At 58.6% G+C, this 12,842-nt stretch overlaps 1 protein-coding gene across 2 annotated transcripts; it reads left to right on the top strand.

The window, feature by feature from the left end:
* Window positions 1-76: 76 nt before the first annotated feature.
* On the top strand, window positions 77-12,717 carry SURF4 (surfeit 4). Of its 2 annotated transcripts, XM_072960487.1 has the most exons (6): window positions 77-269; window positions 7,637-7,823; window positions 8,335-8,411; window positions 9,017-9,060; window positions 9,519-9,705; window positions 10,427-12,717. In XM_072960487.1, exons 1-6 carry the CDS (start codon window positions 222-224, stop codon window positions 10,691-10,693), a joined length of 810 nt encoding a protein of 269 aa, XP_072816588.1. In that variant the 5' UTR covers window positions 77-221; the 3' UTR covers window positions 10,694-12,717. The 2 variants fall into 2 exon arrangements, with proteins under 2 accessions (XP_072816588.1, XP_006217560.2); XM_006217498.4 differs by lacking the exon at window positions 77-269 and having other exon boundaries at window positions 5,417-7,823.
* Window positions 12,718-12,842: the final 125 nt, after the last annotated feature.

Here is a 12,842-nt window from a genome sequence, read left to right as displayed (position 1 = left end):
TGGGGGCGGGGCCTGAGCGCGGCGGGCGGCGCGCGGCCCCTTTAAGGCGCGGCCGGGGCGGGCCCCGCGGCGCGGCCCCTTTAAGGCTTGGCCTACGTGGCAGCCGCTGGAGCCGCGGACGCCGAGCGAGGCCGGCCGCCGGGCACTTCCTGTGGAGGCCGCAGCGGGCGCGGGCGCCGAGGGAGCGAGCGAGCGAGCGAGCCGAGCCTCCCGCCGCCGCCATGGGCCAGAACGACCTGATGGGCACGGCCGAGGACTTCGCCGACCAGGTGCGGCCTGCGGGCTCGGCGGGTCCCTCCCCCGGGCCTCCCGCCCGGACCCCCGCCCCCCGCCCCCGGCCCCCTCGGCCTCCTCTCCTGGATCCCCTGGCCCCCGCCCGGCCCGCCTGCGCTTCCCGGGCCCGACCCGAGCCCCCGGCCGCCCCCGGAGCCGGCCCCGGCCCGCAGGGCCGCCCGAGGCCTGGGCCGTGCCCTCACGCCTCCCGACCCGCCGGAGGGATCGCGCCCCCTCCCCCAGCCAGGGCACTCCCTCCTGGGCTCGTCGCCCGTCCTGGCCTGGGACACCCCCAAACCCGGCCTCCGGGCCCAGCCTGCCCTTGCGCCGCCTCCCCACCAGGGGCTCCGGATGTGTTCCCGGGCCCGTGCCTCGGCACCCAGCTCGGTGGGTCCATCTTCCCCAGCCCTCCGGGGCCATCCCAGGAGCGGAGGGGTGTGAGTGGCTGCCTTCGCCTCCTGAGGAGGCAGCCCGAGGCCTGGGGGTGCTTGGGGAGCATCCTCTCCATTCTGCACTGCTGGGTGGTCGCTGCACGCTTTTCCTTTTACTGGACACTCTTAGGGGGCGGGGTGGGGAGCTGATCCTGACCAGGGGTTGGTCAGACTGGAGGCCTGGGGGTCCTCCCAGAGGAAAGGGGATTCCCCGGTATGCACCCCCACTGCTGAAAGCCACAGCACTTTGTGTCTTCTCTTTCCCAGATGTGTTGGATTCGTGGGGTCCCTTTGACCTCGCTGCATTTTCCCTCCCTGTTCGGACTCTGCCCTGGGACTGAAATGAATGGGTATCTATCTATCCGTGCACACACCTAGGAGGAGGGGAGGCCTAGCCTCCCGTTTTCCCCCTTCGAAGAGTGTGCAGGTGGCATCTAAGCAACAGGGGAGCCCGTGAAACAGGCGGTTGAGTCATTGTCAAAGGTGTTCAGAAACTGGGTGGACAGAACCAGATCCTGGAAACGGAGAGGACAGAGCTTCCACCCTTCCTTTTGGTTAAGCTTGACCAAAACAATGTGGTGATTATTGAGTTGTGTGCTTTTTACTTCTAAAAGTATCCCGTTATTTATACAGATTAACAGCCTTATCCCTGCATCTGGCCCAACTACCATTCTTTCTCAGGCTCACTTACACGTTTGTGGCTTTGCCAGAGTTAAAAGTAGTGAGGTTAAATCTTTAATTTTTATGTGGGTGATTTGATTAATCAGACTCTGAGGCTGCTCTTATTGGAAGGTGTGTGTGTACGTGTGTGTTCATGATTTTAAAAAAGTAGAAAGTGAGCGTTTTCTGATCCGTTACTGTGAACAAGATTTCCTGTTGCCCCCCTGGCGGGGAGATGTCTCTCTAGTGTGGCCTCATTGGGTTCTCCGTGCACCACTTTCCTGTGAGCTGATATTTTAAAACCCGTTTGCCGGTAAAAAAAGAAAAAAAAGCACATCAGCTGGAAGAAATAGTTTTTCCTGAGATCAAGATTTTGTGTTTACAGACACAGCCTGAAAATTGTATTCCTCGCAAAAAATCCAAAAGAGAGAGAGAGAGAGTAAAATTGTATCCCTTGCGAAGGACCGAATAGGCTTTGTTGGTCAGTTTTCATTGACATAATTTTGGTGACCCAATTTTATTTCCCCAAGTAGTACCTGCCAAAGAAGATGGCTCCTCTTGGCCACAGGAGCCATGACAGCTATGTACAGTCACTCTTGAGCCCGGAAAACCCTGGTTTTGCAAGTGACTTTCATAACCAAATCTAGATAAAATGTCGCCAATCAGGCTGCTGCCAACTATCAAATGATAAACTCTCCTACTGAAAAAAAATCAGGCTCTTTTTTACGTAATCCTTTCTTCCTTTTTCTGCATGCATTTTGTTTGTTTTAAATGAAAGAAGCAGAATCTTGGAACTGGAAAGGCTCTTGGGGCACACAGGGTTGGCCTGCACCCATCAGGTTACTGCGAGAAGGGAGGCCAGGCCTGCTGAGGCTCCTGGACCAGCCTGGGGCCACAGCCCCGGGACGTACCCAGTCTCCGACCTCAAGGCTAGTGGCACACACATGCTTCTAAGGCCTGATGTCCCTCTCCTGGGACAGCTGAAGGGGAGAGCACCAAGCAGCATCATCGTAGGAGGGCAGGCTACCTAAAAACCGAAAACCACAAAATGGACCAAGGCTGTGTCTGTCGGGCAGTGAGGGCCCCTGCTGTCGGTTTTTCAGCACAGCCCACCTTGGTGGTGGCACATGTCCGCAGACACCTCCCTGCTCCTTTGTGGGCAATTCAGGAGGGCTGGGCCCCACATGCTCTTCACGACCGAGGGTAGGAGCCTCCTCTGCCGGTGGGCCTGGTGTGAGAGAAGGATGTGGACAGACCGGGTGCAGAGCAGTGATGCTCCCGATGGACAGAACCTGGCCACGCTGGGGTGGAGCTCTTGTTTTTACCATTTATCCACATGGTATTAAAGCTGCCAGTGGAGGGCGGGTATAGCTCAGTGGTAGAGCGCATGCTTAGTGTGCACGAGGCCATGGGTTTGATCCCCAGTACCTCTGGTAAATAAGAATAATAATAATAAATAAATCAACCTAACCTAATTACCCCCCCAAAAAAAACCCAAAACAAAAATAAAAATTAGATTTTTTTTTAAAAAGCTGCCAATAATAAAGGTCCAGTCCAGGCTAAAATGAAAATGATCTACTCTGAAGGGACTGGGGAAGTGTCATCAAAGTCACTGATCGTATAATGTGACATATCTATCTTCTAACCTTGTCTTCAGAAAACCAAAGCAAAAGTGAAGTGACAGGATTTGGCCAGAAAGCCTGGGCTGCTGTGAGCAGGCCAGCCAGTAATCCCCACCTTCTGCGCTGGGCCAGGTCCTCCGAGCAAACTCCGGTGTCACCCCCGGGTCACGTGAGCTTGGCCACAGTGTTTCCATCCTCACATGCAGAGAGGGAGGTCTGCGTGGTCTTGCCCGGCATGTGGTGGGCTGAAGTGAACCCGCGCGCAGCTCGGCCTCCCTGCGACCTTCCCTTCAGTCTGCAGAGGCGCGAGCCCGGGGTGACTGGTCTGCTTTCTTGCCGCTGGCAGCTCCACCGGCGTTGCATCTTGGTATCAAGCTCCTTGCCCTGGGCAGCCAGGGACAGTGTCCTCCGGCCGGAGAAACTGCTGAGCATGCGCTCTGCGGGAGCTCGCCTTCAGAAGCCATCTGAGACCGGCTGGGAAGGGGCCAGGGACTCGTGAACTCAGCAGTCCAAGACCGCGTCCGAGCCCTGCAGCTGGTGCTCGAGCCGGTCTGCGGAAGGCAACTTCCTGGTGCGCTGGCACCAGTAAACAGGAGTATTAGCGCTTCGTGGCTTCTGCCTGATGGCCTGGTCACCAAGGCGACACGTAAGCTGCATGGGGCCTTGCTCTCCAGTGTGGCCGTTGATATTGTTACCTGTCTTGGCAGGACAGAGGCAGTCTTGCCCCCAGGAGCTCCCCCTGCCCTCTGGTAGCTCGGATGGCCCTGACAGGACACCGAACTGGCATCTGTAGCCCCAGGTCTCAGGGCTCTGGATGAACAGCACGTGGCAGACCGTCGCTGTGGGTAGGGTTCCAGTGACGGTGGTGGGTGGGTTGCAAATGTTTTCCTCTTGTTCCTTTGCTCTGTGACCGTCTCCTCTCAAAGGGCTTCCTGCCTTATGCCAGAAAGGAGTGGGGAGAGGGCAGAGGAGCTGGCTGGCTCACCCTTGCCTCTTGCTGGTCTTACACGGGAGGTTAAGGAGGGCCGCCCCGCCGCTTCTGGGGGGAGGAGACGCGGGGGGCTGTGGGTTGTGCGGCTTCTCCCAGAAGGTCACGTGCAGCCTGCGCTGCTCCCCTGTGGAAGGCTTTTTGTTGCCCATGGAATTTTAGGAAAGAAGGCCAGGCTATCTGCCAGCTTAGAGCCAGTTGACATCTCTTCCTGGACCTTGAGGTGCTGTGTAAACCTCCGCAGCACTGGGGGATCGGGGGTCTGGTGGCGCTTGCGTGTGAGTCACGGAGCTCTGTACCAGCCCTGACTCACCTGATGTGAGGAGGTCACCCAGCCACAAGTTCTCGCCCTCTGGGATGGGCAGTCCTCAGGGCCAAGGAAGTCCAACCCACCTTCTTTTGCCTCAAAATTCTCATTAGCCAAGAACTGCGGACTGCTCTCCTCAGTCCCTTTTGTCCTGAATACCAAGAGAAGGCAGGTTTCCCAGTGTTTTATGGAAGCTGCAGGTGGCTGTGTGACATGGTCACTGTGTTCCCAGAGTCATGTCTCGGATCAGGTGTAGCTCCTTTTCTTAAATCCCCTTCTATCTTCTAAAATAGTAACTCCCTGGAAGCAGACCTCAGCTCTCTGTATTTCAGTCACTCAGCTGCTTGTGAACTGTACACCATGCTTGCTTGTGAGGGCTTTAGAGATTCCTGGGAAAGGCCTCCCCCCACCACTGCCCACCGGGTGACAGACGGTCATCCCTCCTCCTGCAGGTTCTGCCTGCTCAGTGTCTGCCCCCCGCCCTCCTGTCATCGTCCTCTCCTGAGAGCACGGCCACGGGTGACCCAGCGGGCACGGTCAGCGGGCGGCACCCGGCCTCCAGATGCCGGCTCAGCACGAGCACCGGCCAGCTGACTGCTCTCAGCACTCAGGTGCTGCTGGTGCCGGCCTCAGGGGCTTTCTGCTGTGCTGAGGGGACGCAGGCTTTGGGACACTGTATAAAGCAGCATATTGTGGGTCCAGTGGCTAGCTCTGAACCACCGAGACCAAAACGCACATAGGGAGTAAGATGAAAATTGGGTCTGGTCTCATGTTATCAAACCTGGTTTTTTTCTTTCAGTCCAAACAGGTGCTCATTAGAGGGTGGCTGGTTTAAGAGAGGCTCTAGGTTGGCCTGACTTACAAAACGGTCAGCCCTGAACCTAGACCACACGTGACTTTGGAAAGCATGTACGTGCTTGGTTCAGAGCACACATACCTGAAGTTTTGCTTTTATTTCCCAAAGTAGAGAGATGCCCGTCTCCTCGGCGTGTCTGCACTCGAAGGGAGGAGTGAATTACCTGCCCAAAGGGAACAATCTCTCCGCCGCTCTTTAATCCTCTTGGCCCAGACACTCAAATTAAGAGGGCAGACACGTCCCGGAGGCTTTAAACGCCGCCTGGGTCCTGGGGGCTGTGGTGCGGGGGCAAGTGCCTGTGCCGCCCAGGAGGCGCGGGTACGGCGGAGGCGAGTCAGGACCCCGCCCGTCCGTGGGGCTCTGCCGGCCTCACCGCTGATGCTCCCCGGTTTCGATACTGAGCTGAGGCCTGTGTCGTTGCTGGGCCTTGGCACGAGGGCCATAGCATTGGAGCCACGAAGGTGCCCTTTGTCTCCTGAGGGAGTGGGTGACCGCACTGTTGCTGGCATTTCAAAAGCATTCAGGCCATGAGGCAGAAATGGGAGCGTGTGTGGCGCCCGCTGGCCCCGCACCTCCTGACCTGCTGTGCTTGCGCCCAGTACGTCTGTCCTAAGATTCTTCTCTGCGGCGACCCCAGGCTTCATATACTGGGGCCTCTTTTAAAAAAAATAAATAAAAAAGGTTCTTTCTCCTTCCCTTCTCTACTATTAAAGTTGGAAAGAATCTTTGCAACCGTTAATCCAGCTGTCCCCACTTTGTAGGACAGCAGAGACCCCTGCCCCCAGAGGAGCTCGGCCTGTCCCCGGTACGCAGTGCACTGGCTGGTGGGTATCAGAGCCAGGATCAGAACCCGGGGCTTCAGTCTCAGCCTGTACTTCCTCCCCCGGTCCTGCGTGGTTCACTGTCTGGGTGTCTGTCTGTCTCACTGTGACTCTGGCACCGCATCCATGGGGGTCAAGGGACGGACAGATTGCAGAATTGACAGCCTGGGGCTCGGGCTCCAGGAGTTGAAGAGAAGGGACACCTGGCTTGTAGCATCTCTCTCCTCCCCTCCTCCAGGCCGGCCAGGCTGCTGTGGCCCAGATCGCAGGGGGAGGGGAGGCTTCTCTGTGCTGACCCGGCCAGAGCTGACCGGCTAACGGTGGCTCTAAACACCCAGTCTCGTTAACTGCGTTCCACAGCTTTAGCACTTTCTAGGACTTCAACAGCTTTTCAAAACGCTGAGAATTAAGACATGCTCTTATGTACACCTTCATTTATTCCAGCAACAGGTTTAATCAGCCTTAGGGGGGCTGTGACATTCGTTTGGCTGTCCCTCTAAAGGGTCAGACTCACCGATGCCCTTTAGACTCTGGCTCCTGACATGTCACTCACGTGAGTGGGTCCCTGATCTTTCTGCTGAGTTCCTGCTGTGTTATCATGTGTCATAGGATTTCTTTCCCTTTGTCCGTCAGCTCCGAACGCTTGGTAAGAGAAAGTACGTGTGGTTCACCTGGGTGACGTGGTGCCTTGGTCATGACTGGTGCGTCTGTTTCCTAATCATCCGTCGTAAATGGCAGGCGGCCTGCTGTCTCTGACATTTGGGTGATTTTACACACATGAACGTCATCGCTGTTGAAGCCGTCCCTGGTGTTTGATTTGCTTTGGGCCACACAGGCTCTTCAAAGAACCCAGCGCTTTGGAGCCTCAGCCACCCCCACTTCACGTTTCCTCGTTGTGCTGAGCACTCAGCCTGGGTCTGGCTGCGACCTCTGCCTTGGGGGCTGTCGGGCCGGAGACTTTGGATGAGCGACGCTTATGAGCTCATCGTTTGGTCGACCGTGATGCCATGTGGCCTCTAGGCCTGGAGCCCGCTGTCACCTAAGTGGACCCCCTTCTGTCTGGAGGGCCTCTGGGTGGTGCTGGGGCGGCTGGGAGGTCAAGGGCTCAACCTTGGGTGACCAGTAGGCCAGGCCAAGCCTCAGCACGGCAACATCTGGTCAGTGTAGCTCTGTAAAATGAGAGATTGTGCTTAAGCGTGCAGGGGCAGTTTTTCCCCCGGGAGACACATGGCCATGTCTGGGGGATTTTTGGTGTCACAGTCGGAGCAGGGCTGCTCATGGCGCCGTTGGGCAGGGGCCTTCAGGGCGGGACGCCCCCTGCAGAGGCTGAGCTGCCGCAGGTGCCGTCGGGCCTTGGTGCAAAGGCGCTGGACCGGGTCAGCCCTGAGGGCCCATCCAGCCTGTCGTTCAGCGGTTCTCGTTCGCCCATGCCCTTGACTGAGAGAAGCCGTGTCCTGTGGCAATTCCACGTGTGACAGCTGTAGTTGCCACCTACACCCGTCTGCTGATGACAGAGGTCAGGGAAGGGCCCATGGCGTTGCCTTCCGGCTCCGTCATCTCTGGGACAGGGGCTCAGGTCGGCCCACGTCCAGACCTGCAGGGCGGTGCTGGGAGCGCCCGGCTGGGGTCTGGTGTCCCTCCCGCGGCCCCTCACCCTTGTGTGTCTGCGGCCCCGCAGTTCCTGCGCGTCACCAAGCAGTACCTGCCGCACGTGGCGCGCCTCTGCCTGATCAGCACCTTCCTGGAGGACGGCATCCGCATGTGGTTCCAGTGGAGCGAGCAGCGTGACTACATCGACAGCACCTGGAGCTGTGGCTACCTGCTGGCCTCCTCCTTCGTGCTCCTCAACCTGCTCGGGCAGCTGAGTGAGTGGCTCCGCAGCGTGGGGGCCGGGGAACGTGAGGGTCTCCTGGGCGGTCGTCTGCGCCCCGCTCGCCCCCTCCTCTCCAGGGCGGCAGGCCCGGCCCAGGAGTTGGTCCTGCCAGCATTTGGTGGGTGCTCCGTGTCAGTCCTGGCCTCGTTGCTTTGACGCTTCTGCAGAAGCACGAGTTTAAGGGCCCAGAGCAGGCGGTGCTGGAGACCTGCGACCTGGGTGGGCCAGCGAGGAGCCAGGGCGGTCAAAAGCCAAGCTGAGGGACTTGTGCTTCCCAGCCTATCCTGGAAGCTGTCCGAGCAGAGCTGCCGATGCACAGACGCCCCCTGTAACAGGGGAGCCACTTTCCAGACCATTGGTTTTGATAAGCAAAGGCCTGTGTGAAGGCTGTGCCTGCCCTGAATCCTCCCGGAAGTTGCCTTGAGCTCGGGTAGGCAGTTGGGCCGCGCTGCACCAGAGGGCCAGGCAGTGGCCGCAGCCCCTGACGCCCCCTCTCCTTCCAGCGGGCTGCATCCTGGTGCTGAGCAGGAACTTCGTGCAGTACGCCTGCTTCGGGCTCTTCGGAATCATAGCGCTGCAGGTAGACGGCACGGCCGTGTCTCGCCCTTCCTGCTCTGTGTAGAGCACTGGGTCGGGGGGGCTCGGGTCACTCCCCTTTCAGCCCCTCTGAGTCTCCCTGGACCTCCTTTTCTCTTCTGAGAAACTGCTAGATTTTCCCCTATATAAGCTCAGGAGAGCCAGAGGGCCGAGCGCCCGGGAAGGGGCTGAGCTCTGGGGATCCTCCTTTTGCCACTTTCCTGGGTTTCCTGTGACAAGGGGACAAATCACAAAGCTAGGACTCTGTCTTATCATTTACTTCATAAAGAAGAACACTTAGCTACCCAGATGAAATGTTTAACACACGTTTACTCCAGATGGGCATCTCAGTGCCGCCTGGTCTCCAGAACCACTGGGCCCGGCCCTGAGGAAGCAGGTGCCTGTCAGGCAGGGCCGGGGCCGCCAGCACGCCGTGGGAAGCCTGAGCCACGCTGCTGAGCCTGAAGCTGCCGGGGTCCTGAGAGGGTTTTGTGGCTTGTGTTCACATCCTCACTTAGATCAGAATTGCCTGCTGCTGTTAATTCTGTAGAAACACAGATCTGTTTGAAAACGGCCGAGACTCAGGTCTCCCCTTTCTGTTCCCCTCAGACCGTCGCCTACAGCATCCTCTGGGACCTGAAGTTTTTGATGAGGTAGGTGCGCTCTGGGTGGTGAGCCTCGTGTGCTGCCCTCACGTCCCCACGCAGTAACTGTTGGCCGGAAGAAATTTCTTTGGGTCTAAACTGTTCTTCTTAGAGTCATAGTTGGTGAAGCCTTTTCCTCCCCTACCTAGAGCCCCCAGAACACGAGTGAGAACCAAGTCGTCCCTCTCGACCCAGTATCTCATGAGGGAGGGAGGAGGGCCCGAGGGAGACACACTTGCCCACCGGGACGCAGCCGGTCAGGAGAGCCCAGACCGGGCCCAGGCCTGAGGATGTCCTGGTTGCCCATCCCTGCTGAGCGGCTCAGCTTTCATGAGAGGTGTTCCTGCCTGTCTGTGGGTGTAGCTGGAGCGGAGTCCGTGCTCCTGCCAGGGTCTCCCGATCGGTCCGACGGGCACCCGCAGGGCCCGGTGAGCCTTGGCGACTCGCGTGGCGCTTCTGCTCCTCAGGAACCTGGCCCTGGGAGGGGGCTTGCTGCTGCTGCTGGCGGAGTCCCGTTCTGAAGGGAAGAGCATGTTTGCGGGCGTCCCCACCATGCGCGAGAGCTCCCCCCGCCAGTACATGCAGCTCGGAGGCAGGGTCCTGCTCGTCCTGATGTTCATGACCCTCCTCCACTTTGACGCCAGCTTCTTCTCGGTGAGTGTTGCTGCTGGCTCACAGGGTCTGGTCCCCGTCCTTCCAGAAGGGCAGCTGTCCCCTGCTCTTCCCTGCGGGGCCCCTGGAACAACCCTAATAAAGGCAACAGGACACTCACTGTCAAGCTCTCGTGTGCCCAGAAGCTGCCTTTCCAACAGATTAAGTCCCGACTCTCCCTGACCTCACCGATGGGCCCCGGTGCCCGGTGTGCCGGCCCTCCAGCCCGCTGACGGGGTTCCTTACACAGACTCGTGTTCTCCTTCCTTCCTCGCTGCCGTGTGCTTTTGCACGCCAGGTGTCGGGGCTGCAGAGTTGAAGGCTCGGTCCTTGTCTCCCAGGGGCTTATCGAGCAGGTCATTACAGTGACTGGCTGGCGAGGTCCCCAGGAGGGGCCCCCCCGCTGAGGGAGGGGCGAGGTCAGTTCCGAGAAGCACTGGGCAGTGTGGTTACGGCTGGACTTGAGTGGGTCCTGGTAACAGGCTCAGCCTGTTAAGTGGAGACCTTTTGCTTTTCCTCAAGCCCGTCTCCACTCAGAGCGTTGCTGTATCTGCCGTCCCTCACGCAGTGGGCGCTATTTTTATCCCCCTCTGGTAATGCCCTCTCTCAGCCGCTCCTGAGTTCCCCCATCCTGGCACAGAGACGTCAGTGGAGTTTTATAAAACGAGGTAACGTCTCGTCTTCCTCACGCTTATGTTCATTTCTCACCATTCAACCTGTGCAGATTCTCCAGAACATCGTGGGCACAGCTCTGATGATCTTAGTGGCCATCGGTTTTAAAACCAAGCTGGCCGCCTTGACGCTCGTGGTCTGGCTGTTCGCCATCAACGTGTACTTCAACGCCTTCTGGACCATTCCCGTCTACAAGCCCATGCATGACTTCCTGAAGTACGACTTCTTCCAGACCATGTCGGTGATCGGAGGCCTGCTGCTGGTGGTGGCCCTGGGTCCTGGGGGCGTGTCCATGGACGAGAAGAAGAAGGAGTGGTGACAGCCCCCGCCTGCGAGGACCGTGGCTGCCGAGGATGGTTCGGGTGGATTCGACCTAACCGCCAGCATTTATGTATCCTCTCCCCTTCCCTCCCTTGGTAAAGGCACAGATGTTTTGAGAACTTTATTCACAGACACCTGATAACTGATGGCCAGCCCGGCTCTGGCCCCACAGCCGGTCCCTGACCACTCGGAGCCCCAGCCTGCGGGCAGCGCCCCTTCCCCCGGCGGGGCCGTGGCTTCTCGGGGCGAGCAGCTTGGTTGGCTGTGGCCCCTCAGTCCTGTTTTTGTTTCTTTTTGGGGGCGGGGGACCTTCAAGCTGTACTGTGAGCAGATACATCTGTGTATCATTCAAAGCAGTCTCCCTCTTTATTTTTTCTTTCAAAGTTTACGTTTTTAGCTAAAACTACTAAATGATTTGGGACAGCCCAGCCCAACATCAGCACCGGGTTAAAACTGCACCCGCGGCCTCCGCGTTGTAGCCGCCCTGCGCTGCGGTACGTGATAGGGACAGCGAAAACCGTTCAGGAAAGCCCCAAACCCAAAGGATAAGGCAGTATTAAGGGGCGGCTGCGGCCGCCGTTGCTGGTGAAAGGCGCTAGTCAGAACATCGGCTCGGACTGCAGCAGCTCCGGGGTGATACCCGGGGGCGGCTCACGGTGGGGACGGTGGTCCTCGGGGAAGCCACCTGGAGCCCGCAGGGCCCCACTGCCCAGCTAGGGGGCCAGGGCCGGCCAGAGCGGGCTCTCAGACCAGTTACCTCACGCTGACCTGTCCCAGAGTCGCGGCTGCAGCTGGGGCCGCGCGCCGCCCGGCCTGCCCGGGGCCAAGGGGCTGAGGGGCCCCTCCGGCCACGCAGCCACCACCTCCTGCTCTCACGAGGCCGCTGCTTGCTCGGATTGCCTACTCGCTCTGCTGAACGCAGCCCAAATTACTTTTTACGATTTGTGATGCCTTACCGATTGGATCTTGATCCTGTATTTAAAGTTTCTAACATTGCCTTATACTGTGTTTCTCTTCTTGTGGGGGCGTGAGCACCTGTCGCTGTTGTCCGCTTGTCCCCCATGAGCTGAGTCGGAACATCCCTGCGCCTCCGGCGGCCCTTCCCTGGGGCCTTCCGGGGATCAGACTGACGAGGTGAGGCTGGCTCTCCTTGGAGGCCCCTCAGAAGCCTGGCCCTGGGGCCAGTCTCTTCTCTGGTCTCATCAGCTGGGGGTGCAAGCCTGAGGGCCACCCCCCAGGGCTGCTGGAGCCAGTCCTGAGCCAGGCTCCACGCTTACCTCCCAGACCAGAGCCAGGGTGAGGTGCGGAGCACACCCCCACCCCAGGACCCCGGTCAGCTTTGCGGCGCGGTGTGGGGCCAGCCCTGGCCATCAGTGCTCTTAGGAGCTCCCCTGGTCCCTCTGCAGCCTGGACCCGCTAACCCAAGGGGAGTGACGGCCACCTTTTCAGCCCCCCACCCCCATGTCCCAGCCACAGCAGAGGTCATCCCAAGATGCTCCTAACCCCCCCATGGCCCACTTCCCTACCCCGGAGTATTTATAAGGACAGGGGCTTTTCCCCTCACTCACTGGGACGCTCCCGCATGAAGGGCGGTTTCTGACTCGGTTTCCACCTGGGCTGGGAGGTCCCTGGGTCCACACCTGCTTCCCCGTCACCACACACGACCGTCCCAGTGAGTAGCACACTCTGCCAGGTCACAGGCGCTCCATGCATGGCATGGTCCTTGGCAGGGGATGGGTCCTCAGCCCTGTGCTTAGAAGACCTGTTCGGTTTGTATAACTGAGATTGACCCCTGGTGGCCAAGCGACAGTGGCCTAGTGCTCCGGATCGGGGTAGATGTCACACAAGGAGGAGAAAACGATCGACCAGTTGGTTTTGGAAAAACAACTTCTGAACAAGTTTTCTGCTTTATGTGGGGAATAGGTATAAACCTTATTTTATGCTGTATTTTATATCTTAGTTGTGTTTGAAAACATTTTGATTCTTGGAGACACATCAAAATAAATAATGGCATTTGTTGTATGCAGTGTGACCTCTGGTGTTGTCCAGCCAGTTGGAGCTTGGCCAGGGCTCTCCTCGGGGCCGCAGTGAGCCAGGTGTCCCCTCTAGGCTTCACCGAAGACCACGTGCAGACAGAACTCTTCCCT

Source organism: Vicugna pacos, chromosome 4 (assembly GCF_048564905.1).
Source record: "Vicugna pacos chromosome 4, VicPac4, whole genome shotgun sequence".
NCBI classification, from domain to species: domain Eukaryota; kingdom Metazoa; phylum Chordata; class Mammalia; order Artiodactyla; family Camelidae; genus Vicugna; species Vicugna pacos.
The sequence above is the reverse complement of the archived record's forward strand: the minus strand, read 5'-3'. Positions and strand labels throughout refer to the sequence as shown.